The sequence below is a fragment of the Hipposideros armiger genome, unplaced genomic scaffold (assembly GCF_001890085.2).
Source record: "Hipposideros armiger isolate ML-2016 unplaced genomic scaffold, ASM189008v1 scaffold_57, whole genome shotgun sequence".
Lineage (NCBI taxonomy): Eukaryota > Metazoa > Chordata > Mammalia > Chiroptera > Hipposideridae > Hipposideros > Hipposideros armiger.
Window position 1 is genome coordinate 3,680,459 of NW_017731407.1, and position 12,643 is coordinate 3,693,101.

Sequence of the window (12,643 nt, forward strand, 5' to 3'; positions counted from 1 at the left end):
GGGCCCTCTGGCGTCCCAAGCCAGTTCTTAACCATCGCACCACTCGGCCGGCCCTACAGCTATTCTTTATTATATACATTTCTTCCCTTATTTTCCTTTAATTGACTTTTTCAGCTTAAATCACAAATAAAGGTGTGCCAATAAGAACTAAATAAGAGGTTGTTATTTTGAGGACAATCATATAAAAATGAAATTCCCATTTTGAGATTCCTGATACCTGAATCTTTGTTTTATAAAAAATTACATTTCCAGAATGTTTTAGTACCCCTCAAAGTTATCATTATATTTTAAATGCTGCTGTTGATTTTAATGAAAACTATATAATCAGAATCAGTTCTTGAAAAGCAGCCTTAAAATTTTACCATTAACAAATTTTCTATTAGAAAATTAAACAGCTTATAGAAACACGCTGATAATTATCAAATTATGTAAGTCAAATTATATAGATACAATAAAAACAAAAAATTACTGTGTTCTATACCATTAATGACATTTAAAATTATTTACCCATCATGTAAAATGGAAGTTTAATTATTGAGTAACATTTATAGTTGAGACATAAATGTCATATAGTAATAAAAATTAAAATACAGTAGAGCATATAACAGAACTCTCCTTACTTTGTCAGAGATAGTCTAATAACAGCTAAGCTATTTCTCCTGTCATCTTCACAGTGGCCACTCTGATCCCAAATCCAGTCTGAACAGATAAGCCAACACAGGAATACTGGAACAATGGCTCAATATTAAAGGCATTTTTAATTTGCTGCATGTTTTCCTCAAATTCCAAAACCTTTAGGTCCAAGAGCAATAAATTTTCAAAGTCTTTCAAATGACTATTTCAAATGCTGACAAATGATAATATGCTATAAAATACCTTATTTCATCAGTGTCTGGTACTTTTGTGTAAGGCAGAATGGCTCGAACACGCCTTCTATCTTCTACTGGCTAGAAACCATAAAAAATGATTTACAATAGATAAATAACCTTTTTATGTCAAAGCCAAATCAGGTACATCCACACAAAGTGAAAGCCAATAAAAATCCACATTATAAACTCTACAGGATCACTCAAACTATTTTTTACTGAGGCTCTAAGTATCCAGAAGCCTAGAAATGTTGGTCTTGTTTTTGTTGTTTTTACAGAAATTCTTTTAACCATATGACTAATATGTTTTTATCAAGTAATATAAACAATTACTGAATTTGAAGTAAGCTATAAATGACATATAAATTAACCTTTCTCTGATGACATAGAAGGCATTTCAGAATCTTGAAGCAACTTCAGCATTCGCACTATGATATCAGTAATTACTCTCATTAATTGAAAAATATTTGTTAGGCTATCACCATACACAGCATTATAAAAAATCAGGTAACTTAAAAACAAAATTACTCTTTCATTTTTTAAAGAAGTTGTCAGTTTTGTTCTGATACTACAACCACAAATAAAATTTAATACAATAAATACTTCTTGAATTATATTAAATAAACATCACAAGAAAGTGAACAAGCGCTAACCCAATTAGTAACATAAAATAATAAAATTTTGAAAGACATTTTATTCAAGTTTTACTTGCCTCTGGCGGTGCAACTGGATAAAGCAATTTTTCTCCTTTAAGCAAACAGGAAACATGACTGTAATAACCTATTAGATCTGACAGTGAAGAAAAACGTCTTCCACCAATGTAGTAATCGCCACACATAGCAATAATCCTATTTGTACAAGAAAAAAACACAACATAACAAAAACCTTTAGAGACAATTTTGAAGACCAAGTTCCATAAAGAAATTATAAATACATAATTTTCAATATTCTTTTAACTACATCCCTGTATTAAAATACTACTTGTTAATATCTTTACCTTATACTAATTACTTGAGGTATTTCTTTTAAAAATATGTATGTAACTGATATAACATATCACACTTATAAACCTCAATTACGTAAGTCATTAAAATATTTGTGAATCCATCCCTAGAAACCTTTTCTCATTTTCCATATTTAAGAATGACTAGCAATTTTAATAAATTTTCTATGGCTAAAAGTAGCTTACGGATCTCTTGAAACATTTACATAGAGTATAATAATAACTTCACATTCTGCATGTGGTATGATAGTACTCTTATTAAAATTTACTTTAAAATCTAAATATCAAAGGTATACAAACATTTTATCAGTTAACATTATAGACACTAGATGTTTTTTCAAACTCTCCCCTAAAAATGAAATTGAATAAAATATGTAAATATACTTATACATACAGACTTTTATGTTTGTACTTGAAAATCTACATGCCCATTTAATTGAAATGAGTGTTTGCAAAGAGTTTCAGAACAGTGAAGTTAAAATGAATTAAAGGGCACACACCTTGACTCTTAAAAACTGTTTCCTGTATTTTTTGTTACTCGGTATTTCCATTTCACCACTCAAAGTTTCCTTGTAATGTAAAGAATTTATACTTTACGCTTTAAGAGTGATAACTATATTTGGGATTAGCTAATAACGCCAAATAATAATAATACTGTTTTAAAACAAAATGTAAATATTCAATATCTACTCTAAGTCTCTGATTAAATTATTTAATTGAAAACAAATCTCTTTCTCCATTATTTAAATGTCAGTGAGTCATTCACCTTTATCAAAGCAGGTATTTTTATGAATAGTACAGCAAAATAGCTATACTGTATAGCCTTATAAGAGGAATAAAGACTTACCTAAAATGGTTGACAACATTTGTCAGACTAAGAAATGAAAGCACAAAGGACCCTGGCCTCCGATCACTCTCTCTTATAAGGTAACTGCCAGATTTCCCGGCCTGTCTGAGGCGCTCTTCTGCCATAGTTCTATCAAGCTTTCCATGATACCACCTAAGTGAAAAAAATTAACAGATTAGAATAAAAATAACAACCATTAAAATTACCACTGATAATTGAAAACATACCACTAGAGGTTATAAATACCTACAAGTATAAAACATTTATATTTTACTCTCATTCCAATTTTAACTCAATTGTTTTTAACTCCTCAGTCTCTCAAAAAAACTCATTTACTCAGTTTACAATTTTTTCTATAAGCTCAGGCCTAATCATCTTACATATGAATCCCTTCCATTTTTGCCCATCTCTTCTACCTCTAGGACAGTCTATCTGTTCAAGGTACAAACACTACAATAAAATCCTTACTTAGAAAAATAAGAGTAAGGCTGGCAAATGGAAACAAATGACTAATTTATTACTTCCCTATGTACTAAAGATCTAAGATCTGACATAACAAGGCACATGGTACCTGGGAGAAAATAAAACTTTATTCCATTATTTAGTGTTTTACCCTAGAATAGGAAAATAAAATGGTGCTGTCTAATGGCTACTGTTCTAATTTCCTATTTCAACATGAAGCTGATTATTTTCTTTGGTATTAAAATGATCTACTCCATAACCACACATCTGAACTCAACTCCTCAAACTTATTTAACAAACATGAAAAATAAACAATACCTTTTTCCTTTTAACTTTTCTGCTCTCAGTTTAACAATATTCTACCTACCATACTAACAGATGATCTTGCTTAAATGGCTGTAACTCGAGCATTATCCATGTTACCTATCTATGCTAATAAAAGCCTCATGGATTGATAGGAACAGAAGCAAATTTAGAAACAGATTGGAATTTTCATATGCTCATGGTAACAAATCTACCAAATAACTTTTTGGAAATATTTTTGCACTTTTAATATGTTAGACATCCAAACTTATCCTTTGGTAATTGTTATCTAACTTGAAACCTTCAGAGGAAAACAATAAACATATTATGTTGATATATTTAATATCTAGTGATAAGTCAAGTCAAAACTACTAAACTATTATGACTTATTTTTTGTAAGCTTGTAATGAAAGCTTACTACTCTTACTCCTTAATTTATTTAAAAAACTTAAAATTTCTTGAAAGAATTTTTAGTTTTCTTCTAAAAACCAACCCATTTATTTGGAAGTCTGTGCATAAGACTGAAATAAAATAATGAAAATTTTAATCATGGAGCTTCATTTTAACTTAATAGGAAAAATATAATTGTAAACTGTTACTATTAGAAGATGAGAAAGAATAATCAACATTGGATTCCTCTAAAATTCTAGTCTCAATTCAACCATTATCTATGAGGCCAATGACAAGTAAATTTAACTTTCAAGAGCTGTTTTTTGGGGTTTTTTAGTCTAAAAGGAAAAGTTTAGACTGATGATCATTAAAATTCCTTCAGGAGCTAAAATTTAACAATATACGAGTATAATCAGGACTAAATTTTGAAATTCCAGGCTACAAGTTTACTAGGTTTTGAAAATATATGGGATAACCTTAGAATATAAAACTGATCAATTCTTTTTTAGCTAAAGCGGTGGAGCTATGCCACAGAGCAGATTTACACATCAAACAAGGTAAAAATTATGGATAATTCTAAGCAATCTATTTTTGTGTACTGTACTAGGTATTTCTTAAATTTGTGTTGTTTTATGCAAAATGTCAAAATTAAATGATTTTATTTAATTGGCATCTTGTGAACTCACCATGAGACGATACAGAGGTGCATGAGGCATTACATAATTACTAATTTATAATAAGTACCTGACTAAAGACCTTTACTGATATATAAAAGATATATTTGTGGTTTTTAATTCTTACATCTATGTACTTTCTGTAAGATTTTGGCATTAAAATGGGTATTCAGTTAAAGATAGACATTAATCTAAATAAACAACTTTGTTTCCTGAATATTAGTGATTCCCTTCTACCAAAAGCTCATAAGCTTCAAACACAAAAAGTAAAACATGTCAATTCTTGATTATGATAATAAATTGAAACTAAATTATCCATCAATAGGCTTATAAGTACAGATGTAGTTGGGTGTGATCCTCAAAAAGTGTTAAAACATTATTCCACTGTTACAAGTGTCAGGCTGTTTTAGAAAAAAAATAATTGGATGGTCTTAAAACTCACGATTACTCAAATTATCCTTATTGTTTACTTCATATTATATCAAGGTGAATCATAGTAACAAAAAAGAAAAAAAAAGTATATGCACAGATTATTTTGAAGCTACTATTGAAACATAAAAAGCACTTCAATTAAACTGTTATACAATCTTTATCCATTCAAAAACTTGAAAGTTAAAAAAATACTTAGCATCATACTAGATAAAAATAATCATTTTATTTAAATTGTATATAGCATCATGATATGCAGCTAAAACTGTTTTATGAATAAATCACAAATCCAATATGGTATCATTGGATTCAAATACTTCATCGAATTATAGAACCTAAGCCCTATATCCATTATATCCATTCAGTCCTTGAATCTACTTTTTTTTTTTTTTTTTTTTTTTTTTTTAGCTGAGCCATCCTGCTACCTGTTGGCAGCTCAGCGGCTGCTCAGCTCAGGCTGGACTCGAACCGCTGTTGCTCAGAGCTCAAACTCTTGAGCGAGCTCTTAACCAACTGAGCCACTCGGCCGGCCCTCCTTGAATCTACTTTCAAACAATGTCTTTCAATCTTTTTTTAACCTATGATCCTTTGGATAAACAAAAAAATTTCACCTATCAGGAGACTGAAAGTCCCTAGGTGGCAATTTCTCATAAAGAATCATTATATATTCTATTTAATCCCAGCAGCCAAGAAAATGGTGTTTATCTTTCTGAAATCTGTAATATAATTCATTTCGCATAAAAAAATAACGTGGACTATGCCTTCTCCAAACATATCCCCATACCAAAGAAACAACACTTCCTAAGAAGAGATGCTTCCCTAGTGGATATTTGTCTAAAAGGGTCAATTTAATAAAAATGCTACACTTTCATTGTTCAAATAGTTACAGTAGCATCATTACAAGAAAATGAAAGAAATATTTATTTAATTATCCACACTATTTCTCTAACCTTTGATAGTCAAGGCCTTATTATATCTCACTAGTTAGAGGTAATGGTAGTTTTGCTGATAATTATTTTCAAATAATAATAAAAAAAAGCAAACAAGAAATGTAACTGGAATCTAAATACTTCAAAAGAAACACAGAATGAGCCAGCCTTATGGAGCGTTGGTTAAGAGTTGGCTTGGGAGTGCTGGCTCTGAGCAACAGGGCCCCGGTTTGGATCCCACATGAGGGCCAGTGATGCTAAGCCCTCTACAGCTAAGATGGTAAACAACAACTTGACCTGGAGCTGAGCTGCCCTGAGTCGCCAGCGATGGCGTAGGCTGCAGTGGGCTGGCCAGCAGTGGGCTGCCATGAGTAACCGGCGACGGCATAGGCTGAAGTGGTGCTGCAGTGGGGCTGGCTGGCAGCGGCGGCCGTGAGCGGCCATCCAATGGCCAGCGAGCAATCTGCCTCACCCAGGAAGAGTGCAATGATAATACCAACATGGGCCAGTGAAGCAACGTCCTCCACAACTAGACTGAAGAACAACAGGACAGCAACTTGTCTGTTCCCCTTCCCTGATTCCCCAACACTGTTCCCCTCCCCCAATTCCCCAATAAAATCTTTAAAAAAAAGAAAGAAAAGAAACAGAATAACTGAATAATATTCTCATTAGGGGTAAAGGTTATTCTGCATGTAATGAGATTACTAAATATTTATGGGCTAAATCACCTAAAGTTTTTACTTGACTTATATTTGTGGCAATTATAACTCACAGTCTGAGAACGACACATTCAAACTAACTGTTGAATCAAGAAGTGTCAAATCATAAAACATAATGTTAGAAAAGGATTTAGAAGTCCAGTTCGACCTCCCTGCCAATATAAAAAACAAAAACAAAACCCACTCTTCTTTAATGCCCACAATAAGCAAGTTCTGATCTTTGAGGGCTGCTGTCTTTGTCTAAGAGGATATACAAAACTCAGGCTGATAGAGTTCAAAAAAACATAGTTATACTGACATAACCTAAACTTCTTCAAAAGAGACCAAGCCGACTGGTGAGACTAAGACTCACCAGAAACTATCTTCACATTTACAGTCAAATCACTACATTTTGTACCTCATTACTATCACTTGCAAAATAAGGAAAATAGTATCCATCTCAACCTCAGAATAAATTAAACATCTGTCATAAACTTCTTCAAATAAAAATACAAAAGATGAAAAAGCACTACATAGGCTACAGCACAGTGTAATGGTTAAGAGTATATCATAACATCTAAGATGAAATTATATATTAAATAAATCAATAAAAGAGATAAGTTGGACAAGCTGCAGGACTCATTTTACTTTTAAATTTGGAATCACGTAGATGTTTTTTATGAATATGTTGCATATTGTTGGAGCACATTTTAGGGGTCTAAGAGGGCCTTCAAGCTTTTTAGTCAAACTCAACTAATCAGGATCAATTATATCGAAATCTGTATTTAGAATATAGAAATCTATATTTAAAATTTAGATTATAGAAAACCTGGTTTGAATACAGACAGACACTTCATTCAAACTATACAATTATTTAAAACTAACTTGACAATCTTAAATGGAAACTGTCTACTACAGTACAACGCAATTAAAATAGTGCTACCATCAACAGACTTCCTTCTTCTAAAAAGGAAATTAAAATTGAAGTTCCCAGCATATCACTTTTACTTTCCACTATGCTCTTCCTTTTAGACATGTCACTGACAGGCACCAAGGTTCTTAGAGGAAAATATAAATGCAGAAATCCAACTGCCAAAAAATCTCTTCTGTCATCAGAATTACTTGCGACTCTCTGTGCTTGATCATATTATAAACTTCTAAAGTTCTTCTGTAACTCTCAAAGATGCTAATCATATTTTCTTACACACACTTGTCCTTTTTGAAATTAAATTGATTACTTTAGGTTGGTAAGACATATACATATAAATTTGCTAAAACTATTATATTCTCCTAAATTTCCCATATTTCCTTTAACATAGTTCCTTATAGTTGTACAGTCTAAGATGATGGTTAAGAAAAATAAATTTAGTTCTTAAAGTGAAGGGGAAAGTAAAGAAAATGTACCTTATACTAAGTGATTACATTTGATTTTTTTTTTTCATTTCACTATGTAGAGAGACTAAAATTTTAGTTACTAGTAAATTCACTTGAACAACCACTAGGCTAAGCATAATGGGTGTAATACCCCTCAGATCAACTACACTTAAACTTGAGAAGAAACACTCACATGTATATTTATGTGTTCAGGCAAATGTCAAGTGTGTATTTATATATTTAGTTATATACCTGAGATCAAATTAGCTCAAGGGAAGAACAGAAATTTTATTTCCTGTTGCCACAGGTAACATATTTAGAATCTAATAGAGGTTTCTGTCTGGGGAAGTATTTAGAAAGAAACAGCACTGTTACATGTTCTATCCACCCCAAAATTCAGTCCACTGAAAGACTAATATATGAAAGGTGGGAACCAACACCATGCTTACGTAGGCAAAAGTTTATAATGAAATGCACTCAACCAACTCTCATTCTCACTACCCTTAACACCCATCACCCTAGAAAACAGAAGAGGAAGGACAGAAAAAACCACAATTTCCAAAAATGTTATGCACTAATCAAGCATGTTTTAAAAGAAAAAAAAGCACAATCCCTACTAGCAGGAGGCTAACATCAGTTCCTGCCTCACATCCTTAATCTCTTATATCTACCTAATTTCATTCCTCAAAAACTACCAATTCTTATAGTTGAGTTTTTCTTAGAACTTCGACAATTAAAGTGTCATAACACTAAGCGCATGAAAACAGGACAAGAAAATCACTTGTGGCCATCTGGTCCAATGCATTGCTGCAACACAGGTGGTAAACTACCTTGAAGCAATCCTTTACTTAAAAAGAAACTGGTTTTTTGTTTTTGTTTTTGCTATTTAATTTCACAGTAGGATGATTCAGTGGCTACCTATTGCAGCTAAAACATTTCTTAACCTGTTATTTTAAGATATATACCTTTAAACACCAAATCTGAAGTTAAAAGCAAACATTAAGTCTAACATTGCTTTTCATTTAGTGCATCTCCGACAAACTACATGCCAAGTATTGTGCTACATGGTAGAAAACAAGTTAACACCACAAATACCATGACATAGAGGTTTATGATCTAGTGGAGAATAGAGACAAAACAGGCAACTGTAATCTAGTACAGTAAGTAGTAGAATACGGGGGCATACAGAAAAACATCAGTCTTAGGAATCTACTATACATTTCCTGAAAAAAACTGATGGTTAAATGGAAACCTAAAAGATGAGTAGCAACTAAAGACAAAGCAAAGGACTGAGAAGGTGAGAAAGATGTTAAAGACAGAGGGGGAAAAAGTACAGGCAAAAAAAAAAAGTTTATATACAGATATAGAAACATAAGAATACTCTAAACTTTCAAAAAGTACTTTACAAGTCTAATTCTTATCAGATGAAATGGAAAGAATATAAGCTTTCCAATTAGACTAGACTTATAACCTTAATTGCTGAACTTCTTTCAGTTCCTCAAACAGAAATATTATCTCAAACAACATTTTAAAAGTTCAAAATATTCTCAGGTCTATCCTTTCGGGGTGGGAGTGGGGGGGGGGATGAGGACGGGTTTTATATCAGAGGATTCAAAGTTCTCCACTACATGCCCATTTTTCTCCCTTGTCTCCTATATCCAACCAAATTACATTTATTTATTCAACAAATCTTTTTTAAGAACCTGCTATATTTTAGGCACTGTTTTAGACATTGGTTTTATCCCTCTGTGCTTTCTCAAGGTGTTTTTCCTATAAAACATGTTTTTTTAATAAAAAGGTAAAAGGATTATGCAAGTTCGTCAAAGGTCATCCTAAAACCAAAGGTGTTGCCTATGAATTTGTTTCCTCAGAATTGTGTATTTCTCTATTTAGTCTTACTCATGGAAGTATCGCTACCTCTTCAGCATCAACTATAACCTCTATGATGAGGATAATCCCCAAATTATTCTCTTTAAATCTGGCTTTCCTCCTAAGCTTCTGGGCTAAGTTAACAAGTACCTCCTAAGAATCTTCATCTTAAGGTAAATATACCTATTTCTAAAAAATTAGCAAGTACCCATACAAACACATAAACTCACAGACATATACACAGCCATCCCTCTTCCTCTTTATTCCTCTATATTGTTAATGGCACCAGCATCCTTCCTAGAGTTCAGGCTCAGAACTTCAAAAGCAACTTAGATTCCTTCGTATCTCTCTACCCATAAAACTACTGCTAACTTGTATACTGCATCTCTAATATCACTGGAGATGCAGTATACAAATTATTCTCTAGTTTTCCATTCCCTCATTGATTACTCTAGTGAACTAGGCCCTCTTTTCTTCTCCCACCGTTTCAACCCTTCCTGCAACTGTGGAAAGATTCATCTTCTTAATAGGCTTTTCTTAAACCGTAGGCTTAATCATTTCACTCTAATAATTCAAGTCTACAAATGGCCATCTATCCATGACCAAATGAAGCATTCAAAGGCCACCACAAAAGGCTCCAATCTACCTTTGAGGAAAACAGGTAGAAAATTTAAAGAAGAGAAAGATAAAAAAGAAAAAGAGGTTTAGGTTTTTGGGGGTTTTTTAAAGATTTTTTATTGGGGAATCGGGGGATGGGAACAGACAAGTTGCTGTCCTGTTGTTCTTCAGTCTAGTTGTGGAGGACGTTGCTTCACTGGCCCAAGTTGGCACCATCATTGCGCTCTTCCCGGGCGAGGCAGATCAGTCGCCGGCTTCTGGATGGCCGCTCATTGCGGCTGCTGGTCGCTCACGCTGGCTGCTGGCTACACACGGTAGCCCATGGCAACCCACTGCAGCAAGGGGCTGCAGCCTACCCCGTTGCCAGCGACTCACAGCAGCCCAGCTCCAGGTTGAGCTATTGTTCAGCATCTTAGCTGTAGAGGGCAGTGTCATTGGCCCTCATATGTGGGATCCGAACCGGGCCCTCTGGCGTCCCAAGGCAGCTCTTAACCAACGCGCCACTTGGTGGGCCCAAGGTTTAGGTTTTGAAGTATGTTTATGATTGTCAAATTTAACTGTTTGTCTACTGCTTACTTGGAAATCAGAATGAACTATCCATTGACTTTTGAAAAGCTAATTATGTTTTTTTCACAACTAGTTTTTGCACTTCTTCAAGTACATTAAAAAACCAATAGGCCCTCAATAAAATAACCACAGTAACCATCCTGTGAGACAATTAATCTCCAGGTAGGTACCATGACCAGAACAAGGATAGAGAGCATCTGTTAAACGCAGGAGAGCTAAAACACAAGCTAATAATTATTCATCATATTTGCTTTAAATGTATACTCTTCTAGCTTGTATTTTCAAATACATATATCTGGTCTCAAGATATTCTAACAAAGAAATTAAACATTAATAACTCTGAAATCTATCCACAAAAATGTCAGCTTAAAATGTATAACTTTGATAGATTTGAATACCTATTGTCTTTTTTCTAAATTTTAATGAAATTACAAATAAACTGAATTACAAGTAAATTATCTAAGAAACCATAGAAAACTTTGATTAAAATTTTGAACTTTCACTAACAGAAATCAAAAGATCAGCCTACATATTCATTTTTTTAAATTAGGTTTATTTTTCACCTGTAGTGCACTCTATCTTATATCAACATTGTTTCTTAAGTAAAATAAATAACCATAAATGCTAGGAAGTATTTAATTTGTTTGATAACTGATATACAAAAACAATAGGAAAAAAAGGCTTACTTTCAAGCTGCTACTTCCTGTTTAATAGTACATAAAATACTATAATAATACAAACAGCAATTATTCCACCCTTTCCCATGTTAAGCATTCAAACATGAGCTATCAAACAGTACTCTATACTTACTTGAGACTGAGATGTTCTCTGAAAACCCCACAAGATAGCACACTTCTTTAAAAAATGCAACATTTTTAAAAAGGAAGCTTTTGCCTATTAGCCATTAATAAGAGCTGCAACATAATTCTGTAGTTATTTATGAACACAGTGAATAAGAAAATCAGAATACATCCGTTTTAATTTAAAACTTTATATTTTAAATCATTTGGAAACCTCATTTTGCCTACCTCCCAAATATTAGTATCCTGAAAAACTGGTATAATATTCAAGATTTTGTTTCAGATCTCTAAAATAAAAAAGGGTGCATACCACGTGTGTAATCTAGGTCAAGTATCTGTCTTACTCATCTGGTGTCATGATATTGAGTATTTACCAGTGTAACTCATTCCTATCTCTCCAGTCAACACTTAAGGGCAGACCCGCATTCCCAACAGCTGCTGGACCTTTCAATCTGGGTATTTCAACAGACAACTCAAACCCAACACATCAAAAATAATGACCTCATCATCATTCTTCCCACTTCCCTCCTCCTAACCTCTTCTTTCTCTCCTGCATCTCATCTTCACTTATGTCATATTAATCCACTCACCCAAACTATCAGGTAGAACCATATATTGTTTTTTTTAATATTTTTATTGGGGAATTGGGGGGATGGGAACAGTGCTGGGGAATTGGGAGTAAGGGGAACACACAAGTTGCTGTTGTTTTGTTCTTCAGTCTAGTTGTGGAGAACGTTGCTTCACTGGCCCAAGTTGGCACCATCATTGCGCTCTTCCCAGGCGAGGCAGATCAGTCGCCGGCTTCTGGACGGCC

General features: G+C 33.3%; 1 protein-coding gene across 1 annotated transcript in view; it reads right to left on the reverse strand.

The window, feature by feature from the left end:
- Positions 1-12,643, reverse strand: part of RASA1 (RAS p21 protein activator 1) — a 115,027-nt gene that overhangs the window by 61,602 nt on the left and 40,782 nt on the right. Inside the window, exons 2-4 of the mRNA XM_019641112.1 lie at positions 2,717-2,869; positions 1,579-1,714; positions 877-947 (exon numbers count right to left, since the gene is read on the reverse strand). Coding sequence (XP_019496657.1) covers positions 877-947; positions 1,579-1,714; positions 2,717-2,869 — 360 coding nt within the window. The remainder of the gene's footprint in view (positions 1-876; positions 948-1,578; positions 1,715-2,716; positions 2,870-12,643) is intronic.